Source organism: Cutaneotrichosporon cavernicola, assembly GCF_030864355.1.
Source record: "Cutaneotrichosporon cavernicola HIS019 DNA, chromosome: 4".
NCBI classification, from domain to species: Eukaryota; Fungi; Basidiomycota; class Tremellomycetes; order Trichosporonales; family Trichosporonaceae; genus Cutaneotrichosporon; species Cutaneotrichosporon cavernicola.
This window is the reverse complement of record NC_083396.1, coordinates 45398-67071: the sequence shown is the minus strand read 5'-3', so window position 1 is coordinate 67071 and position 21674 is coordinate 45398. Positions and strand designations below refer to the sequence as shown.

Below are 21674 nucleotides of genomic sequence, written 5' to 3'. Positions count from 1 at the left end.
ACCACCAGTGTAAGCAACGAGGTCGGGAGTAGAGGTCCGTGCATCGGCCATGGTCGGCTCAGTCATAACAATGTGAGAGTGAGAGAGGGAGAGAGAGAACCTACACCTGCATTGCAGATCCGAGGCAAGGTGAAACAAAGGGCAGAGGGCCAGGACTCACACTCTTTGTCGTCATCCTAAAATCTGGAAGGACCTCATCGTAGATCCGAGGGACATATAATACTAATCACACAGACTATGGTACACCAAACTCCACAGATCTGTCCGTGCGGCATACACAGAATCTCACATCTCTGGCCGATGCCCAGTAGGCGATGCTCCGGGCCTCAGGAGCCTGCTGGGCAGTGCTGGGAAAACCCTGTAGACATGAAGGTAGACTAGAAAATACCACAACATGACATTCTACCTCTCTTTACTATCACAATGTCGAAACGGCTACTCACCCAGTTGATGGGTGTGCGGCGCATGTCGCGGCGCCACATCCTCGTCGGACTCTGTGGCCTCGTCTCGCTTCTCCTTATCGTCGGCCTCCAAGCAGTGTACACTGGTTCACTTCCATGCGTCGTCGCAATATGGAACGGACCTCCTCCCAACATGGCTAATAGGCTAACAAACCCTTTCCAGCTGCCTGCATTCAGAGGCCAACGTTCGAGGGTCCATGACATTCTCACGAGCATTCCCCCAGGAAGTCAGCTCGGCGTGCTCAAGGGCCTCAACAATGATGAAAACAACTACAAGTGCGCAATCTACCGGTACCCGCTGATACCAGATACTACACAGAGGCAAAACTGCGGCAACTGACTGCGTGCATGGCGCGCGGGGACTGCCACAGCAATGCGGAGAATGTTCGTCGGTCTTGGTTTCTCTTCCATTCCGTGCCTCATCACGCTGACATACCAGGTGGTCATCTTCGCTGCGTACCACTGTCACTTGTCAGTGTTCAAGGGCTATATCGGTGGCGAAGGCGTATGGTGCAACGGCATGATCGAGTCACTTGAGCGACAAGGATACACCGTGCTCCTCGCAAAGGATGACTGGCGGTACGTCGCGCACATCTACCGCCAAATCCCGGAGCTTGTCAAGGCCATAATCGGTGATGATTCGCCTGGCAGCAGATACGGACGTCCAAGGGACTTCTTCCGTTCAGAGGCGCGTCCCGATGGCTTTCCGACATGGAAGTACTTCCGCTTCTACTACTTCTCCACGCCAAAGGGCACAGTTATCAGCAGCTACTGGTGTGCATCGGCCGAGATTGAATGGCGCCAAGTCGGAATGGGAAACTATCGAAGTGAGCAAACAGCATGGTCAGGACTGATGCAGACAACACCTACCTCGGGTACGCCCTAGAGCTGCCTGAGGAGACACGCACTGTGCCGTGGTCGCAGCGCCCAAACCGTGCTTATATCCTCGGAAAGAGGGTGCAGTACTTTTACAAGTGGCGCGCCGAACCATTCATCCCGGCCGAGTTTATCACGCGCGCCTACCACGACATGCGTAAGGAGATCCCCGACTTTGAGTTTGTCGGCGGGTTCATCGACGACCGTACGCCAGAAGAAAAGGAAAAGCTGGGGGAGTGGAAAGTTCCTGAAGGCGTGCGACAGCTTGGAAAGCTGAACGCGAGCGAGTTTGACGATGCCGTGGCCAACTCAAAGGCCATGGTTGGCATTGGATGGCCAGCTACATCGCCGTCGCCATACCGCGCAATCGCACGAGTGAGTCCTCGACGATATGCTTGACTGACACGCAGGGAGTCCCATTCCTCAACCCCGTGAGTTTACTGGTCAGGTTGAGAGTCATTCTCTCCAGAAAGCCGGATGGCCTGCAGGGTGTGGAGATGTCCACTGACAAACAGCACATCTTGGGGGAACACTCCACGGCCGACAAACCCGAGACGTGGATGTCTGTGCAACACGACTCGATGCGCTACGAACAACCTCCGTGAGTGAGCACCCAGTGGAAAAGGCAGAGCCCTATTGCCAGGGCCTCTACCCAATACGCACTGACCACAGACATGTTTACCACGTCGAGGCGAGAAATTACGAGTCGTTCTTCACGGCCCTACGAACAGCCATGACGACCCCCGCCGAGCCCTACATTCTCCCACGTCTGAGACGCGACGCATTCGACGAGCGCATGCGCAACTTTGTGCATCGTGACTGGCGCTCTGAAGCCGAGCGCATCTTGACTAACCGCAAGAATGGGCAGGAGAGCGAGCTCGGCGTCGACCTCGGCATGTTCGAGCTGTGAGAGCTGTGTATTCTAACCCTATGTATTATGGCCATCATGGACTGTCCTATAGACAATTGTATATGCATGCGCGGGCTATCGCACACCATTCAACCGGCCCATTTGCTGATAGCCACGTGGGAATCTGGCCGTTCTGCCTGGCATACGGCGACTCGGCCCAGTTCCGGGCTGGGTTGTCCAAGCCGATTTGTACGTGGTACTGGGACATGAATCTCGTATCCCACTCAGTGAAAGCCGTGTTCGGCCCGCCGTTCATCACCCGGGATAACCGTGGGCACGGCGACGAGCGGCGACGTGGTATCAACCGTGTCTGATTCCCACCTACGCACCTGGATTGCCATGGTCATCTGGACATTGTCATTGGCCACTGGGAGGGTGATGCTAGGCATCCAGTTCAAACAGGAACCTGAGCCGACCGTATGTGGCCGTTTCCGCAAGGCCAGGCCACAGTACACAAGGGGGAAGACGGACCGAGGCCGAGGTACCGGCACGGGCATGGCTCGAGCTTCGTGCGCAAGAGGTCCATCTTTCCAAAAACCGACAACGGCCTGGTTCGAACAGGCGCTCCCGAAGGAATTGGATCTGATCCTCAGTTCAAGTTCAAGTCCAACGCGTTAACCACTCCGCCACGTTGCCTGAGGGTGGTAGTTGAACAGGCGACGCTCGGTCATGACCCGACTCTTCTACCTCTTCATACAGGTCGAAATCGGCGAATGTCAACTCGAACTCGTCCCAGAGGCTTGCTTCGTTTGTTTACTCTCTCACATCAAAGATACAGAACATATTCTACGAGCCTCATAACTGGCCTTGGTCTCACTCACTGTCGCTGTCGTCGTGGTGTTCAAAGCTCCGGAGCGCCTCTTTCATCCGGTCGTCCCACGATCGAGCCTGGTCAAGCCTGCCCTGCGCAAGCCCCAGGGCGAACGTCGCCTCGATATCCGTGGCCCGTGAAAGGCCGCGGGTCAAATCACTCTCAAGGTTGGAAAATCGCTGCTCGGAGCGATGAACCTCTTCCCTCGCCCACCATGAGAAGGTGTCGATGGCTGTACGCATACCCTGCCGCCTGGACACTTGACCGGTAGCCGGAGGTCGAGGGAATGACGGACCAGGAGTCTGTGAGGTGCGGGAAGAGTTCGCCGAGGTGTGCGAGTCGTCGAGCGCGTGCTCTTCCTGATCCGCCGTTGGATCTTCTTTGCGAGACGCGGTGGAGGAGGCTGAGGACACGCTCGTGCTGTCGAGCTCATCCTCTTCATCCGCGCTCTGGCTCTTTTGGTGGAGCGAGGCCTCGTACTCCAAGCGGTTGATGTTCGCCACTGTGGCCGAAGTAGAAGGACCTTGAGGCTGTCCGGCCTCCTTTAAGCCGTCAGTTTGTTTGGAGCTTTGGCTCGGCGGATCGGGTGCGGCACCGCCGAACCCCGACTTGAAGCGCTTACGTCGCTCAAAGTCGAGCGCACCGGCGACTCGGTGGGGCGTGGTGCGAGGACTGTTGCCGACGTCTTCCAGGTCGGGGGAGCGGCTGCGCTTGGCGGGCCGATCGACCATCTGGTGGACCAGAGGCGGAAGTGGGATGTTCGACGAGGTATGCAGAGGCGGACGGCTTGGGGATGGGGAAGTTGGGGAAGATTGGAACTGCCTGGGCAATGAACGGTACGGCTGCGGAGGAGCCTCCAACTTGATGGGACGCTCCATTGCAGGGACAACGGGAATTCGACTGGTGATGGGCGCGAGAATGCAGGGCTTGGTCTCGTCATCGTCCTCTAACTTTACCCAGGTGGAGGACCGTGGGACGTAGGGCTGCGCTTCGATCGAAGAAGGGAGCTTGGGTTTGACGTCGCCAGCGGATTCGATTGGAGAAGGGAGCTTGGGTTTGACGTCGACAGCGGACTCGTATCCGGTCTCCTTTGACTCGTCGTCGTCACTCTCGTCGAACTCGGACTTGTGGTCGTCACTCTCAGACTCGTCGCCCTCAATGTCCTCAGACTCGTCGTCGCCACTCTCCTCGGAGTGGCTGTGCTCAATGTCCTCGGACGCGTTGCCGTCACTCTTCGTCGACTCGTCTCCAAATTCCTCAGGCTCGTCATTCTCGTGTGTGGCTGGCCGAGTGGAACCTTGAAGAGCGTGCGGCATGCTGGCGATGAACGCGTCGTCCTCGTCTTCACCCGACTCGTCGTCGTCCTCGTATGCACCCTGTGTCATAGCAGCCGTGTGGGAGCCTTGACGACTGCGCTCCTTGGGCAAGAGCTCGGCCAGGTCGAGTGGGAGACTGTCGAGGTCCGCCGTGGGGTCGTATGCCCACCACATGGTCTGCGTGAGCTCTGCTTCCGAGTGGAGACACTTACATCAGGTGCTTGCAGGAGCATTGTGCCGGGTGGGCGAGGGGGTGGAAGGAGGTCGTCGTTGGACATCAGGCAGAAGAAGGCAGTGCCTTTGTTGTGGCGATACCAAGTGTCCAACTTGTGTTCGGCGTTGGGAAGGCTGCCTTTGGGGGAGGTCATGTTGGTGGTGGCAGGTGGAAAATGGTGAGTTGAAGAGTGGGAGGTGGAAAATGGTGAGTTGAAGAGTGGGAGGTGGAAAATGGTGAGTTGAGGAGTGGGATGGAGAGAGATGGGTGAGGGCCAAGCGGCGTTTATCTCATGCGCAATGTGATGGTCAGAGAATCGAGCGCTCCATTCCCACCATCCACCTTGTCCTGCCCGCTACGTACAATGGGCTCGTGGGGATGGCGAGTAGAGAATCAAGGTGTGGACAATGCACCTCATGACTTGAGCTGTGTGTGGACGTGATGGAATGATGGTAATGTTGGTTGTCTGACACGGACGGCCTGCATTGTCTCAACGGCAGTGATGAGTCTGCCCATGGGTATGCGTGTGCCGCCTAGTACCGTGCAACCGCGTACTGCAACAGCAGTGAGCCGTTGCTGTCATCAGGCGTGGCAGCGGTCAGGGAGGGATGAAGTTGTGACAGAGTTTAGAGGGTGCCGAGCCCGCTAGTGCTTTGGGTGGGAGACGGCAGACAAACCCATAAGTGATTCAACGAGATGGCGAGCGTTCATTGAGGCCTGGTCTTTCAAGAGTTTATGATAACAGCAGTCTCCACTGGCATACCTGTCAAGACCACAAGTCAGGACGTATTAGTCCGAGGTGACAAGCAGGCCGCGGGGCGCGTTAGCAGTCTAGCAGGGTCCTGTCAGCGATAAAGCTGTTCGTGCCTGTCAGACGATAAGCTGTTCGTGCGGTGTGCGGCGGCTGTTGCCAAGAAACACTATCGCATACGATTGCTAACGTTAGCGACACCTCACGTGTCCACTTTTCAGGCACCTCCACTTGAGAAATCGGTAAACTGCTTGACATCTCACCGCCGGCTCGTCTCTCGTCCTCGTTGTACAACTCGAAACGATGGTAATCACAGGCCCAACTTGGCAATAACGTAATCAGTGTCCTTGTCTGTACACGTATCAGCATACGGCGATGAAAACGACTCGGAAGACTCACCACCACGACCAGAGAGGTTGACAAGGATCGCCTCGTCCTTGGGGAGGGTTGGGGCGGTGCGGATGGCCCAAGCAACGGCGTGCGAGCTCTCGAGTGCGGGGATGATACCCTCGACGCGCGAGAGCTCCATGAACGCGTCAAGCGTCTCCTTGTCACTTGCGCTCTGGTAGTCGACACGCCCAACGTCCTTGAGGTAGCTGTGCTGCGGACCGATACCGGGGTAGTCGAGACCGGAAGCGCACGAGTACACGGGCGACGGGTTGCCGTCCTTGTCCTCGAGGACGTAGCAAGCCATGCCGTGCAGGGCACCGGGCTTACCCTTGGTGAGGGTCGCGGCGTGCTGTCCCTCCTCCTCGAGGCTGGTGCCTCCGGGCTCGACACCGACCAGGTGAACGCTGTCGTCCTCGAGGAACGCGGTGAACATGCCCATCGCGTTCGAGCCGCCACCGACGCACGCGACGACGTGCTCCGGCAGCTTGCCGTGCTTGTCCTGGAACTGCTGGCGGGCCTCTTTGCCAATGACTGACTGGAAGTCACGGACCATGGCGGGGAAGGGGTGGGGACCGACCTGGGGTTAGACACGACTGCTGAGCTGGGTTCATGAGAACGAGGCTCGGGACGAGGTGAAGGCTGGAGGAGGCCCATGCTAAGGGGCAGCGGGAAGAGGGGGAATGGACCGTGCAGGGCCACGGCCAATGGGCTCCACCACTCCACGATTCCATCTCCCCCTCCTGTCTTAGCGCGCGCCTGTGCTCCGGCGAGCAATGCGGAGGCCCTGGCTGACACAATGCAGTTGGTTGCAATCAGTAGCAGCGCCTGCGACCTGGAGCCATTTCGCTCGCCCGAATATCCTCCTACGCAGCCACCTCGCCTAGTGGCCCTCTCCCCCTGCACTTCGCGGCAAGTTGTAGCACTCACAACCGAGCCAATGGCGTAGATGAAATTCTCGGGGTCCTTGAGGTACTCGTCAAAGGCGTCGTCGACGGCGTCCTTGAGCGTAGCCTGGCCACGCGTGACGGGGATGAGGTTGCACCCAAGGATCTTCATCTTGGTAACGTTGGGCGCCTCCTTCTCAATGTCGACCTGGCCCATGTAGATCTCGCAGGGGATGCCGACGAGCGCGCAGGCTGTCGCGAGCGCGACGCCGTGCTGGCCCGCACCAGTCTCGGCAATGACCTTGGTCTTGCCCATGAACTTGGCGAGGAGGGCCTCACCGAGGCACTAGAGTTAGTTTGCGGGTTTGTGGGGACCGAGCGGATGCGCGCAAGCAAAGCCGAGAAACCAAGTTCTCCCTAAGCCTTGGATGTCCTGCTCTTCTTGTTGGCTCGCAGCACGGCTCTCTCGCACTGTGTTTCATCACTTACGTGGTTGATCTTGTGAGCACCAGTGTGGTTGAGGTCCTCGCGCTTGAGGTAGATCTGAGCGCCACCAAGCTTGTCACTGAGGCGGCGGCAGTGGAAGATGGGGGAGGGACGGCCAGTGTAGGTGGCGTTGAGCTCGGCGAGCTCATCCTGGAACTCCTTGGTCTTGGTGATGGTCTCGTAGGCGACAGCAATGTCGTCCATGGCCTTCTTGAGGTGAGGGGGAACAAGCTGGCCGCCGTAGGCACCGAAGTAGCCCTCGGCATTGGGCATAGGAGCAAACTTGGAAGCAGTCATGGTTTTTGTTTGAGATGGTTTGAGTAAATGAAAGGGGGGGGGAGAGATGACAATCTGAACAAAAGGGAGGTGTCGGAGGAAGGTGTGATATAGATGGGCCATGTAGCATCTCATGTGGCATTTGATTGACTACAGTCGCCTATTACCCACCCGGCACCCGATCGCTCAATCGCCCACTTGGCCAGTTTACCCAGTTAACTATATCCCGTACATACCGCCCCCCTATAACTCGTAGCCCACCAACCCGCCAATTCCGCCAACATAACAGTACAAAACACGCCTATATCTTACACCCGACCCTATGCTATCCGTTGCTCTCAACCAAAGGTACTCAGGTACTCCCCGTCTATATGGCCGTCTAATCGCCGTCTAATGGCCGATTGTATGACGAGAGAGATTATGCTCTCATCAGCATCTCATCTCACGTGAGCGCTCAAAGCTTCGCATAAAAGCCGGATTCGAGATTCCAAGTATCGATAACAGTTATGACTGGTTACTGGAGCGATTTCCGGATCTTGAATGCCACGCGTACCCCACACTCCCCGCACTCCCCGCATCGGGTGACTTGCCACTAACCATCTCTGCCGCCCCGTCCGCGGCGCCGGCCGCGGCGCCACCGAGAACACATCTTATCCACCACTCAGACTGCTGCATGCCTCGGTGTCTAGGTCAGCTGATATACATGCCGGGGACGCCGAGTAGGGTACCCCGACGAGTCTGGGCGCCAGGTGAGTAACGCGTTCTGTGGGGTCGTCGTGGTGCTCCACTCGTAAAAGATGACCGCTGTCACACCAGTCGAGGACTCGGCTCACTTTTTTCAGCTGGGTCATGAGCTAGCCCAGATGGTGTCAGTAAACAAGATCATGTCTGAGCGCCCTCGGCATTTAGCACTCAACTCCAGTAGCTCACCTGTGGCCTCACCTTTTCCTTCCCCAACCTCTCCTACCGCAGGGCTCTTAGCGACTGTAGACCCAACAGCACCTCTACACAAACCGCAGGTCATCAGCAGAAACAACATCTCCTCAATGTCCGCCACTGACCAATGGAGGCATTTGTGACCTCTGTCATTGTCAACGGCCGTGAGTACCTACGCCAGGATGGTAATCTACGTCGCCCCCGACGTTGGGTCCCAGGACCCCAAGTCCCCTCTCCAACACTCAGCGCAAATAGGAGCATATCCTCCTAGCGGCACCTCTGACTGCGACGCTCACGTAGAGTAGCGTATTTTGGATGCCTTGCTGGCTTTGGCAACGCCAACAGCCTTGTGGTTGGGACACGTTGCAGATGCAATGTCTACCAGGGTCCTGACGTACAAGTGACAGAGAGCACATCCCATCTAATGTATACAATTTACAGCGCCCCCGCAGCCCAGGCCGTCTTCACCAGGCGCATGTTGGCCCACACGACAACGCCTACAACACTAAGCACCATGAACGTCGTCAGAGCGTGCCCCACATACTGAGCAGCCCACTTGAAGTGTGCGGCGAGATGGAGGTGCGCAAAGAGCGGCCAGACGCTCGCACCCAAGTTGAGCACAAGGGTTGTCTTCTGGTGCATGCTGAGCATCGGGGAGGGTGCGTCCGTCCGCGCCCCGATGAGCATGTTCCACGCGAGCACGTAACCGCTTGCCAAGGTGAGAAGTATCCCGCTCAGAGCCGGCCACAAGCTCATGGCCGCGACGTGGTGCATCTGCACGGCGACAGCCCACTCGTCGTCGTCGCGGCGGAGAGCGGACGCGAACGCCAAGGGGAGCAGTGGGAGCGCCGGGTCCACTGGCAAGAGGGTCAACGCGCCCGCGGTGGCTGTGAGAGCGATCGGAAGGAGTCTCGCAGTGGCAGGCACGACGTCCGCGGACGCCGGCTCGTGAGCCGCTGGCCGGAGTGTATAGCTCGACTTGAGAGTCAGGTAGGTTGAAGGAAGGAGGGCTATGGTCTGCTGTTAGTTTGTTCTGTGGCAGGCGCACCGAGATGATGTTGCGGAATGAGATTATGGATGCGACGCGCCGCAAGAGCGCTCGGATACACCCCGAGACGCTGGTGACTTTGATAGCGGCAGCGATTGCTGCCCCGCGCTCACGCAGTGGCACGGGACTCATGCTGCCAAGAACAAACAGTGTCGCGAGCACGGTGACGGCGAGACGGCCGAGATACCCGCGGTCGCGGCCGTTAAGCCATACGTTCTTCCCGACCGCATATACCGCAAACGCGGGGATGTACACACGTGTGCTTCCCTCAAACCACGAGGCGATCGTCATGAGGGCCGCCGCTGCCGTGTCGTACCCGCTGACAGTTGCGACTAGTGCCCACGCTGCGAATCCAAGCGCGCTGCGAACCCTGCGGTCAGTTCTACTTTATGGATGCGGAGAACGCACGGAAGGAACGCTGCCTCCCGAATCACCAGCACGGACGAGAGGGCCAGGTACACGATGGCTGTGACCTTGGTTCGGAGCGTGCGCCCCTCTCGCCATCCCTCGACGGAAGCCCACACGACGGCCGCGCTCCAGAGGAGAGACTCGGCGGCGAGGCGCAATCCGATTACGGCTACTACCGCGCCTGTCCCTGGCCATGCGTTGGAGTTGTCGACTGCGTCACCAAACGTCGCGCGGCATAGGGGCACAAGGGGCCGGAGAAGGGGTGCGACACGCCCCGCGCAAGCTAGACGTAGGGCTGCTGCCTCGGAGGAAAGGCGTGTCTGCGACGAGTCGTCCAACCCTGGGGTCAGTATTCACGATGGAATGGCTAATCTCGGTATGGCTCACAGAGCATGGCAATGGTGAGGAAAATGCGCACAGCTACGCATGCGAAGAATGCGACAGCCTGTGTCCAGACAGGGCCAAGGATGGAGTTGGCTGCCTTGGCGACGCGGCGGACGGGGGCGTCATGTGCAGCTTCACGGGCTCGTGCGCGGCGCCAGCGTTCCTCGTTCCGAGCGCGGCGTCGGCGCTTGTCGCGTTCGAGGTCCTCCTTGCTACGTGGGCGGACGACGTCTTCGCCGCTCACGCTGCGGCTGGGGGGCGGTGCCGAGGAGGGAGGTAGCCCTGACGGTGTCGGGACATCTGAAGGAGGAGGAGAGAGGAAACGGCTGTGGGTCGACGGTGTCCCGATACTATCCAAGCTCGCGTCGCGCCTGCTCAAGCTCGATACGTTGCTGTAGGTCCGCTGCCTAAGGGTGGGCGGCGCTAGTCCGCTGGGTTGCGAGTAATATGGGGACGACCCGCCATCGATCCCAAAGCTTGAGAAGGAAGGATAAGTGCCAGGCGCATGGGAGGCTAGGGTAGTATGACTGGCAAATGTGCTGAAAGATGCGAGTGAGTCAAGGTCTGTCCCGTCGTCGCTGGTGTTAGTTTAGTTGGGATGGTGAAACGTACCTGAGAGCTGCTGTACGCTCTGCGCGGTGTTCGCGGTAGCTCTTGCGGGCCATTGTGCGACCAAGGAGGGTCAAGGACTGAACAAAGAGGTCGATTGGTGTGGGAAATTGAGTAGAGATGTGAGATGTGAGATGAGATGTGCTAAGATGTATTCAAAGTGGTCTTTGGTGAAAGGAAGGTGTGTGCGTGGTGTGTGCTTAGTTGTTACCCTGCACCCAGCCACCGGTTACCAGGTGATTAGGTCACCGGGGTCTGAATTCCAACCCTTCTTGGTCTTGCTTGGCTGGTCTTTAGTGCCTTGACTCTGAGACATTAAATCCATATCTGCTCAATACTGCACAGGTGTGATTAGAGTAGAAGATGTGATTGTATAGGCAGTATGAAGGAGATGCATGCATTTCAAGGTAGTAAAGTGGGAGCAACACTCTGATCTCTAAATGAGTGTCAAGTGTTAAAGGGGGGGGGATTAAAAGTAGAAACATACGATAGTCTGAGATTGTATTGATGTCATAATATTTTGAATTCAACCTTTTTACGTGCAAGTTGCTTGAGACGTTGAGACAAAGATTCAAAGACAAACAAAACCAAACCAAACCAAACCTTTCTTCTCATCCTTCCCTCCTCCATCTCTTCAGCTATTCATCTCCTCATCTTGCCATCGTGACTCCTCTCCTCCTCCTGTCATGTCCAAGCGGCCATACACCTCAAACTTCACAGGGAGCAGCCAAGGTTCCAAGAAGCCTCGCTTCTCCCCTCCTCCCTTCCTCCCAAACCCCATCATCAGGCTGGCCCCACCTCCAAGCCTCACTGTCAAGAACGCATCAGAGGTCTTGCAGCGCTACTCTGGTTGGCTCCGCAACAGACCACCTGACACCGTTTCCCACTCCAACCAGGAGGTCAACGTCGGCGGGTACACTCACTACATTGCGACCGTCCACCTTCCCACCAACTGCAATGTCCGCCAACGCAATGTGCGATCAGATCAGCCCTACCCAGAACCCCTGTTGGCCAAGCGCAACGCCGTTTTCCACGCAGTGTGTGAATTGTACCATGTCCACGAGATCGATGACGACCTCATGCCTACGCCCAAGACGCCGTCGAAACCGGGGCCTCCCCCCAGTGTAGTCAAGGAGCTCACCCAGAACCAGCCTGTCGTGAACCTGGAGATTTCAAAGCACCCACCTCCTACTTCTCGCAAATCCGAGAATCGCGTCCCTCCGTCACACATGCCGGCGGACACGCATAATGACCGCCGAGAGTCGCGCTCCGGCACGTCCAGCAACAATGTGTCTTTGCGCGAGCAGCCGTCCAAGTATGTCCGACCCCAAGAGGAGTCGAGGAACGTTGCTCGCGAGATCCTTGGGCCCAAGCAACCGTGGGTGCAGCACGAGATTCTAACGACGTCGCAGTTGTGGTTCCGCAACCCCCCACTCGGTACCAAGGCATATGGCGCTGTCATCTCGATCACGTTCTCCAAGCGCCCGGACATTGACGGACTGTGCCGTCGACTTTGCATTATCACCTCGCGTCCTCTACCGTTTTCAAAAGAGATTGTCCTCGACCTCATCGAGTACAACAACAGCAACCTGCGTATTCTCCCGCATGCCCGCTTGGGCCCTTCGGCGCCCCTGAATATGACTGAGCAGCAGCTGGACCATGCTTTCGAATGGTCGCGCAAATTTGTGCGCTCGCTCACCAACCAGAAGATTGATGGCCTTCTAGAGAAGGCGCCTTATCTCTTCGTTCCCCTTCGGAATGAATTTGTCAAGCCGACTTGCACCGAGGACGATGTGGCATGGCACGAACTCAATCTTTGGGATTCGTTTGCACGCGACCTGAACATGCGCGATTTCGGCCAACTGGGACGGTCGCTTGAGGACGCGGTGCTGTCTCCTAACCAAGAGTTCGCTCGAAGGCACTATGCCGTGCGTGTCCGTTCAGACCTGACCCCAAACTCCCCCGCACCCCGGAAGAAGGACCTGTCCATCCACGAGTTGACTGCTGGCAAGAATTTGCGTTTTCCAATGCCACGTCTTCGCTACCCCAACCAGCCCATCATTGAGGCCGAACACGTCAACACCGCGGCCAAGGGCGGGTGGGCCTGGACGTTGAATGACATCAAACCACTGCACCACGTCATTCCTGAACTGCTGGCCCTCTACTTCCTACCTGCATCCATTGTGCGTACGGGTACTTTCATCCCAAGCATAATGACGGCCCTCGATGAGCACCTCGTTGCTGCTGAATGCAACGAGGAGGTGTTCGGGGGCAAGCTTGATCACCTACACGTCCTGCGCGCTATCACTGCTCCTGCTGCGCGTCCCGCTCCCCACAATTACGAGCGACTTGAAATGCTCGGCGACGCTGTTCTGCACTTTGTTGCCAGTGTGGACGTGGTCCGTCGAGCCGAGCCGGGGGAGGAGGGTGAAGCGGACGCCGGTCACGAGCTCCGCTCCGAGCGCCACCTCATCGTATCCAACCGCACTCTTGCAACGGCGTCTGAGAAGGCAGGTGTAGTCAAGTACCTGCGAAACTGCGTGTTCAGGCGGCGCGATTACTGCCCTCCGGGGTGGATCCATGAGGAGCATGGTTCGCCTCCTGAGGACTGTGCCATGTTCAAGGAGGTAGGAGGCAAGGTGAGTCCGAGCTCAGTCGGCGACAGCGACTGATGGTAGATCCCGTCGGACCTCGTCGAGTCGCTCCTTGGGGCAGCTTACCTCTCGACCGGTAAAAGCCTCCAAGGGGCCCTGGATGCCATCCATACACTGCATATTCCAGTCCAGCTGCGCTCGACGTGCGAGCTGCAGACTGCATCGGTGGTGGCGCGCTTGCTTTCTGAGCCGGCTCGTGCCCAGAATGACTCTTTGACTGTCCTCGGCTACGAGTTCAAGGACCCAACAAAGGGGCGCTTTATTCTCTGTATTCCACCGAGGGCCGCCAACTTTGAGCAATGCTCGTTCCTCGGTAATGCCCTTTTGGAACTGCTGTTCGTGGAGCAGTTGTGGAAGCATCTGCACCTGAGTCCTCATGAGATGACTCAACTCAAGCAAAAGAGCGTGAACATGGTGGCGCTGGGCGCACTCGCTGTCTCCACAAACGTCGTTGACCAAATGAGGGTTGTGGGCGAGTCCAAGAAGCGCCTGGACACGTTCGTTGCTGAGATGCGCACGGCCGAAGGCCTTGCTAGCCTTCAAGAGCATCGCGAGTACTGGACGCAGTCGTCCGAATTCAAGGTGAGTCGGTTGTGACCGCTCCGCTGACGGCAGGACCTGGGATCTGTGTTTCAGGCGGTCATCGGCGCCATCGCCGAGGATTGCAGTTACCATCTCCCAACGCTGCGCCAAATGTACACAAAGTTCATTGGGCCTTGGATGGAGAGATTCGGCCCGCCGCTACCCAGCAGCAATCCCCAGTCGCGGTTTCAGTCATTCATGGACTGCAAGGGATGCCGACAGTGGAACACTGTTGGCGCCCATCAGGACCTGCCGGGACGAAGCGCCACAGGTGATTTCGGCCACGCGTTGACAGCAGATGTCACGTGTCACGGCCATCTGATTGCGCATGCCGAGGCACCTTCGATGCCCGAAGCCGTTGCGCTGGCGAGTGAGAAGGCGCTGCACGAGCTGCTGCCGCGCATCGACACGTTGTGCAATTGTGGCAGCGCTCTTGCGCGTATTGATTGAGATCCATTGTTTGACTGTGTATAATTGGTCATGTGTATCACCGTCATTTCTCGAGTCTTGAGTGTTCACATGTATTTCATTCAACATCCATTCAGATAGCTTGAGCAAGTCGAGCAGTACAGACTATCGATACATAAAGAGGCACTTTTCTCTAGTGCAGTTGGTTCCAACTCATCTCGTCATGCCTCGGCACCCCGGGTACCCCATCCATACCACTTACCCCCCCACCGCCGACGCCGACGCCGCCGAGTCCTCCTCCACCCCATTCGCCAGACCAGTCGTTGTCGAGTGTAGCGAACGGGTCACTCTCGTCCCCAAACATATCGCCCAAATCGAACCAAAGCTGGGTCATGGCGTCCCACGCCCCGGCCATGTCATCGGCACCTGGCATTGGCGGCGCCTTCTCCCCCGGTGCAACCTGGGGCACGAGACCGGTGGGCATGACGTCCATGACCGAGGCGTAGGCCGGCGGCTCGGCAGCCCCGTTCATGTTCACGGGACCGTGTTGAGGGTGTGCAGCCGGCTGAGCAGCACTGTTATTAGCCCCCGAGGGGCGTTCTGCATTGCCAGTAGCTGGTGCACCGTCGGCCTTTTCGAGTGGGCCATACCGCGCGAGAAGTAATTCCGAGATGCGGAAGAATGTGTCCCGATACTTGGCCGAGGCGGGGATATGGTGCCCAAACGCGTCAAACAGACTCTGACACTGGGACACGCGGCCGCGAATCTCAGTGGCCCACGCCGGGTCGTCCGCACCGGTATACCGTCCCAGGCCGAGCTCTGCAAGTGTGACTGCCGTCTCGGGCGACGTCTCGGCAGCGCGCATGCGCGCCTCGCACTCGCACAAACAACATAGAAGTGAGATGCACGACACGAAGAGCGCGATGATCTGGAGCAGGTGGAAGGACGTCTTGTTGACAGCGTACATGTCGAGATAGAGGTCGACGCAGCGACTGCTCGCATCGTACAGGGCGCGAAGTGTCTCTGGTGTCGAATTTGGGTAGAGGGGTGACGGGCGGTAGAGCGTGCACAAGCCCTGGTTGTAATGGATCTGCCACCATGATGAGTAGTTGGCCTTGGGAGTGTTCTGGCCCTGCGTGTCTAGCGGCGGTGGGCAATCGACAATCCACGCGTCGAGCTCAGAGTGGAGGCGGTGCACTATGGCTATGCGTTCGGACTCGGGCTTGTTGTTGTTCACCCCGTTGACAGAGTAGAGCTCGGTGAGGATTCGCCCCATCAAGCCCCGGTAGCGCACGACGTGATTGGTGAGCCCGATGAGCGGGTGGCCACGGAACACGCCGTCATCTTCCCGCTGGGTTGGGAGCTCGATGTCGATGTCCTCCTCCGAGATTGCGAGCGGCTTGCAGAGCGTCGGAGCAAGCAAACGGTCAATGTTGTAAAATGCGTAGAAGAGGCGGCGGCGGGCCTCGGCCACGTCTGGATTGACACTTGGCTCGGCGCGGCGATGCAGCCCTATCGATGTGATAACGCGTGCCGCCAGGCCCACGAGCTGCCAGATACTTCCCGAGGCGGGGTTGCTCATCGTCCAGAGCGCGAGAAGGCAGAGCGCCTGCACGCAGACCATGTTTTCTCGCTCGAGTGCGCGCGCGCGATTCCGCAATGCGGAGCGGTATATCCTCTCCGCCAGAGCGCCCTGGGCGTCGTCCTCGCCTGCACGCGCGCTCGCGTGGCTCCCGATCGCGAGAACCATGCCCGCGAGGAACTGGCGACGCTCCGCATCCTCGCTCGCATCGCTGTTGATGGAGGACGAGGTCGTGCGCCGTTTCGGCGCGCGTGGCTGCGGCGGTTCGCCGCCGTACATCTCGTCGATGGTGGCGAGGGTCTCGCTCTTGTCGAGTATTGGGTACGGAAGCGCGTTAAAGTCAAAGTACATCTTGGCAGCCTTATGAGCGCCCTCTCGCGTGAGGAGCTCAGTGATGGGTTCCGTCGTCGGGGAGAGGGAGCGTACGCGGCTCGCAACCTGCCGGCCCTCCACTCCCAGAACAGCATGCTCACGCATACTCATTGCGCCGGCAGCCATGCGCGCAAACTCGCCCGTGTTCGCGGCGCCCACGAGCCCGCCGACGCTGGTCGGAGGCGCACAGATGCTCGAGGCTGCTCCTCCGCGAGCGAGCTGTTCTTCCAAGGTGCGGATGCGCGTGTGTGCCGCGTCTACCTGACTCGTGAGATTCGCATTCGTGTCCTTTAATGTGTGCACATATCTGGTGTTAGTTGAGACATATGTTTACTTACGTGGAGGTCGCCGCGCTCAGCTCGAACACGCACGGCACGTCTGCGCGTGTGCAGCTCGCGCAGCGTGGGAACGCGCCGTCGCATTTGCGCTTGATCCTGTGGCAGCGCACACATGCCTGTACAGCTCCCTTTGGCGGATGCACAAACACGGGGCCCCTTGTAGTGTCGCCGTCTGGGTCGGCGTACTCGACCTCTGCATTGTCGGGGATGTCGGTATTGCCCGCGCCGCCTTTGCGTCGACGTTTCTTGGGCGGCTCTTCCTCAGGCTTGATGGAGACGTTTGGTTTTGAATCGCGACGGAGCTCGGACGGGCCGTACCCGATGTCGCGTTCGCGTTCTCGGTCGCGGCCGTGATCGCGGTCCCACACGTCGTACGGGCGATGTGGGTGTGGCTTGACATCCAGCTCGCGCGGACGCATGATGCCCGGATACTCGAGGTCCGACGAGGCGAGGGCCGCGAGCACAGCACTCGTCGGGCGGCCCGTCTCGCTTTGCTCCCTGCTACCGCTCGAGGAGACGGGTGGGTAAGGGTTGTGTTGTGGGTAGTATTGGTCGCGGAGGGATGCGAGGGTTTGTGCGGCCGGGGTTGTGGGTGATAGTGAGGGCCTTGAATCGAAGGGTGGATGTGAATGTGAGTGCGGGTGCGGGTGCAGGTGCGTAGGCGTATGCGTATGTGGTGGCGGGACGTGCGCGGACGCGTCTGGAGGAGATTGGTGTCGACGCGGGGCAGAGGTATATGGAGCGGCGTGTGAGTGAGACCCGGCCATGTCCTGTTGTTGATGGTGATGATACATTATTGAGACTATGTCGTTTCTGTCGCTCGAGGTTGAGGGTAGTGGAGATGGAGCGGCGCCCGCCGCCTAGACAGATGTAGAGGATGGCAAGATGGAGGGATGATGGGATGACGGGATGACGGGATGATGGGATGATGAGATGATAAGGTGTAGTAGGGAAGGTGCTGTTTCGAAGTTGATGGTGATATCCATTCAATACCCCCCCAATTACCTCATTACAACCCCGGAATGACCCCTTCCCACGCTAAACTGTTAATGTGGTTTTCTAATCCTAACTGTTCCCCATTAACCAATTACCCCATTCTTCAAACCCTAATTGCCCACTCGAAAGCATTCCACCCTACACCATCCTCTTCTAGCACGACCTCTGATCCTCTTATATACTTGCTTTATAATCATCCCCCAATACCCCACGCCTACCTTTGGCAACATGACTCAACCTGTTGACGTTCTACTCATCGGCCTCGGTGCCATCGGGACAGTCTACTCCTACATCCTCGAGCGGGTAGGTTACCCGGCTACCAAGCCTAACGTCAGAGCGGGAAGGCAAGGGTTACAGCCGTTGCGCGCTCAAACTACGACCTGTATGCGACCACTGGAGTAAGCCTCGAGACAGGCCGCTTCGGGACTATCAAAGGCTACAAGCCGTCTAGAGGTAATTATTTATACCTATCATTAATGCTGATGCAGTGTTCAAGAGCCAGGCGGATGCGCTCGACCGCCATTACGCGCTGTGCGTCGTGTGCACCAAGAGCTTGCCAGATGTGCTTCCAACCACCGACTTGCTGTGGGATGCACTGCACAGTGGCAAGATCGGAGCATATGTGCTCATCCAGAACGGCCTGGACGTCGAGAAGGAGCTCGCGGTAGCCACCCGAGCGCCCTTGGTGTCGTGTGTTGCATGGATCGGGGTCATGGCTTCTTCGGACGGCGCCGTGGTCAAGTGGGCTGGTGTCGAGAAGATAGGCGCCGGCATCTATCGGGCTGACGGTGGAAAACCGAGCAGTGAGGAGCAGGCAGCACTCGACCTCTGGCTCGGTCTCGTCAAAGCCGGTGAGGGCAACACGGTCGTAGCCGACAACATCCGGAGCACGCGGTATGCCAAGGTAACCCTAGACGATCCAAAGATAGATTGGGCTGACATCAGAACGTCTGGACGTGCACCCAGGCTGGAGTGCAGAGTCTGATCCGCACGTACCAGACGTGTTTCCGGCCGCTGGGGCCAGAGCACCACCTACAAATCAAGAAGTTCTACCGCGAGGTCGTCGAGCTCGGGTTCAAGACGGGCCTGCTGTACGAGGGTATGATCGTCCAGCCTTCCGGCCAGGCGGTCGGGAATATCGAGGACATTGTGAACATGGACTTTGACAGGGTGAGTGAGGTTGGCCAGCTGTAACAGGCGAGCTCTGGCTACAGACCTGTCTTGGGAACGACGTGCAGAGCTAACTGTAGTTCATTGTCAACGGGTCCGCTCACAAATGGTCAATGTTGCTCGATGCCGAGAACGGGCGGCCGTTCGAGGTCGAGGTTGTTGTTGGGTCTGTTGTGCGACTCGCTCAAGAGTACGGCTTTGACGCCCCCCGCACCGAGTTCATGTACACGCTGCTCAAGGGACTACAGCAGTCGATTCTCGAGGAGCGCCAGCGCAAGCTGGATAGCAAGTGATATGCGCACACGTGTAAGCCACACACCGAGCCGACACCGAGATGCATGCATGCTTTTGTCTTGTAGAGCTGGCATCACCAGAAATGCTTGTGTCTTCATTGGGCGAGACCTGTTTGCTTGGTAGAATGGTTACGTAACTTGCTCGGCTTTTTTGCCACTGGAATGGCCACGGCGTTCGAGAAAGGTCGATCACGGCTCACTCGAGATTTCTTCAAACCCGTCGTCTTCCATCTCCTCGTTGCTCTTTCACCATTCTCATATAGACAATGCCACCAAGACTACCAACACGAGCGCTCGCGGCGCTGGTGCAGCCCACCGCGAGCACCTCTGCTCTCCCCTTGCTCCCGGCACATCGCCAGCAGATCCACGCCGCGGCAAAGCGGCCGAACCTCCGCCGCCTCGCGATGGCTCGCCGGTTGTTCCACGCCTCGGCTCCCAGTTCAGCGTCTCCCAAGAACCCCTATGATGTTCTGGGTGTTGCCAAGGACGCGAGCGCGGCCGACATTAAGAAAGCATACTACGGCGTGAGGCTCCTCATCGTTCGGCACTGACGGCAGCTCGCGAAGAAGTGGCACCCAGATACGAGCAAGGAGGAGAACGCGGCGGAAAAGTTCCACGACATCCAGGCCGCGTACGACGTGCTGTCGGACGAAAAGAAGCGCACGGCGTACGACCAGTATGGGAGCGCGAGCACGCAAGAGGGCTTTGATCCCGACATGTTCGGGCGGGGCGGCGGCGGCTTTGGCGGTTTCCAGGACTTTGGGTTTGGAGGGCGCGCGGGCAACCAGGGTGACCTGTTCGAGCAGCTCTTTGGAGGCGCGTTTGGCGGCCGCCAGTTTACGGGCGGGAGCCCTTTCGGCGGCGGTGGAGGCGGCGGGCCGTTTGGCGGCGGCGGTGGGCGCGCTCGGCAGGTGCGCGGTGACGATCTCGAGACCAACATGTCAGTGTCATTTACGGACGCCTGTCAGGGCACGAAGCGCAAGTTGACCATCACGCCGGTGGTGGACTGCGCGCCGTGCCACGGCTCGGGTCTCAAGCCCGGCGAGAAGAAGCACTCATGCCCCACTTGCCGTGGAACCGGCCAGCAAGCCTTCCAGGTCCAGGGCATGTTCATGGCTTCGACCTGTCCGGCATGCAACGGCACGGGCTCGACGATCCCCCGGTCCGCTCGCTGCACCCAGTGCGAGGGCGTGGGCCGCGTCAAGGAGCGGCGCGAGGTCGAGGTCGACATTCCCGCTGGCATCGAGGACGGGATGAAGATCAAGATCCCCGGCGCAGGCGATGCGCCGCTCTCCGCCCAGGGCCCAGCTGGCGACCTGTACGTCCGCGTGAGCGTCAAGCCATCGACCTCCTTCCGGCGGCAGGGAATCAACCTCTACCACGATGCCAAGGTGCCACTGCAGACGGCGCTGCTCGGCGGGCGCGTGCGCATCCCCACTCTCGAGGGTGAGGTCGACGTGCGCGTCCGTGAGGGCACGCAGAACGCTGAGGAGGCTGTACTCAAGGGACGCGGTGTCAAGAGCCTGTATGGGCGCAAGGGCGAGCGCGGCGACCTGGTCGTTTCGTGGAAGGTGCAGATTCCTAGGTAAGTTGCATGCTCGTAGTGACGCACGAAAGCTGACGGCAGATCCCTCACAAGCCGCCAGCGCAAGATCATCCAGGCGTATGCCGACGACGTCGAGGGCCGCACACCAGATCTCGCATTCCTCGATGGGAAGCCAAAGCCACCGCCTCCTCCCCCTCCCCACCCGGACAAGTTTAGCGACTCGGCGCCTCGTGATGGTTCGGCAACCCAGAAGGAGACGGCAGAGAAGAAGGCCGACGACGTACCGTTTGTCGACCCGGCTCCCCACGATGGTGTCAAGGACAAGGTCGCGCACGTGATTGGAAGCGCGATTGGGTGGGCGGAGCGGCTGTTTGGACGCCTCACCAAGGACAAGGAGGACAAGAAGTGATTAGAGGGGCTGTTTGCGCACCACTCCGCTCCAAAAGTATAGAACAACACATGCATCGCATCTGACCAGTCTGGCGAGACAAGACCTGAGAGTGGATGAGAGAAATCGACTATTACGGGCTGTTTGTCTATCCCCAACACTCGATCAAGTACCAAACTCATCGCTTACCGTCGAGACCTGTGCGCAGTGTACTGGCGGGCAAAAGAATGACCTCTGGCGGGATCGAACCGCCGATCTCATGCGTAACCCGGAGTCACGTGTTAAGCATGCGCTCTAACCAGCTGAGCTAAGTGGCCTGATGTGCTGTTACGTAATGTGAGAACTTACAGCCGCTAGGTCGGTGCTAGAGATCCTCGAGGTGCTGCAGGTAGCGAAGCTGCGGCCGGGAGCACCAGACGGCGACGGGGAGAATTCGCCGCAAGTACGGGTTACAGATACGTGGAAATGGCGAGAGGAAATTGTTGGGGCAGCGACGACGTGGCATCATTGTTGGGTGTCAGAATCGAACCTCGCAGTTTGCCGAGTACACCACCAAGTCTGCCACTAGCCCCTCTGTCAACCCCT

General features: G+C 58.5%; 8 protein-coding genes across 8 annotated transcripts; 4 read left to right on the top strand and 4 right to left on the bottom strand.

Moving 5' to 3' along the window:
• Positions 1-423: 423 nt before the first annotated feature.
• On the top strand, positions 424-2247 carry CcaverHIS019_0400310 (uncharacterized protein; the record flags this gene model as incomplete). Its single annotated transcript, XM_060599820.1, has 7 exons — positions 424-737; positions 770-845; positions 901-1288; positions 1321-1712; positions 1748-1768; positions 1853-1938; positions 2010-2247. The coding sequence occupies 7 exons, from the start codon at positions 424-426 to the stop codon at positions 2245-2247; spliced, it is 1515 nt and encodes a 504-aa protein (XP_060456476.1).
• An 813-nt stretch (positions 2248-3060) lies between these two features.
• On the bottom strand, positions 3061-4742 carry CcaverHIS019_0400300 (uncharacterized protein; the record flags this gene model as incomplete). Its single annotated transcript, XM_060599819.1, has 2 exons — positions 3061-4551; positions 4587-4742. The coding sequence occupies 2 exons, from the start codon at positions 4740-4742 to the stop codon at positions 3061-3063; spliced, it is 1647 nt and encodes a 548-aa protein (XP_060456475.1).
• Positions 4743-5649: 907 nt separating this feature from the next.
• trpB2 (uncharacterized protein) lies at positions 5650-7396 on the bottom strand (the record flags this gene model as incomplete). Its single annotated transcript, XM_060599818.1, has 4 exons — positions 5650-5690; positions 5739-6306; positions 6657-6959; positions 7103-7396. The coding sequence occupies 4 exons, from the start codon at positions 7394-7396 to the stop codon at positions 5650-5652; spliced, it is 1206 nt and encodes a 401-aa protein (XP_060456474.1).
• Positions 7397-8746: 1350 nt separating this feature from the next.
• Positions 8747-10816, bottom strand: CcaverHIS019_0400280 (uncharacterized protein; the record flags this gene model as incomplete). Its single annotated transcript, XM_060599817.1, has 5 exons — positions 8747-9328; positions 9360-9729; positions 9768-10107; positions 10155-10729; positions 10764-10816. 5 exons carry the CDS (start codon positions 10814-10816, stop codon positions 8747-8749), a joined length of 1920 nt encoding a protein of 639 aa, XP_060456473.1.
• Positions 10817-11446: 630 nt separating this feature from the next.
• Positions 11447-14446, top strand: CcaverHIS019_0400270 (uncharacterized protein; the record flags this gene model as incomplete). Its single annotated transcript, XM_060599816.1, has 3 exons — positions 11447-13399; positions 13439-13996; positions 14030-14446. 3 exons carry the CDS (start codon positions 11447-11449, stop codon positions 14444-14446), a joined length of 2928 nt encoding a protein of 975 aa, XP_060456472.1.
• A 151-nt stretch (positions 14447-14597) lies between these two features.
• Positions 14598-17115, bottom strand: CcaverHIS019_0400260 (uncharacterized protein; the record flags this gene model as incomplete). The annotated part of the gene is made up of 2 exons (XM_060599815.1): positions 14598-16665; positions 16697-17115. The coding sequence occupies 2 exons, from the start codon at positions 17113-17115 to the stop codon at positions 14598-14600; spliced, it is 2487 nt and encodes an 828-aa protein (XP_060456471.1).
• An 805-nt stretch (positions 17116-17920) lies between these two features.
• CcaverHIS019_0400250 (uncharacterized protein) lies at positions 17921-19155 on the top strand (the record flags this gene model as incomplete). Its single annotated transcript, XM_060599814.1, has 5 exons — positions 17921-17995; positions 18028-18145; positions 18181-18596; positions 18638-18862; positions 18943-19155. The coding sequence occupies 5 exons, from the start codon at positions 17921-17923 to the stop codon at positions 19153-19155; spliced, it is 1047 nt and encodes a 348-aa protein (XP_060456470.1).
• Positions 19156-19421: 266 nt separating this feature from the next.
• On the top strand, positions 19422-21110 carry MDJ1 (uncharacterized protein; the record flags this gene model as incomplete). Its single annotated transcript, XM_060599813.1, has 3 exons — positions 19422-19679; positions 19713-20740; positions 20783-21110. 3 exons carry the CDS (start codon positions 19422-19424, stop codon positions 21108-21110), a joined length of 1614 nt encoding a protein of 537 aa, XP_060456469.1.
• Positions 21111-21674: the final 564 nt, after the last annotated feature.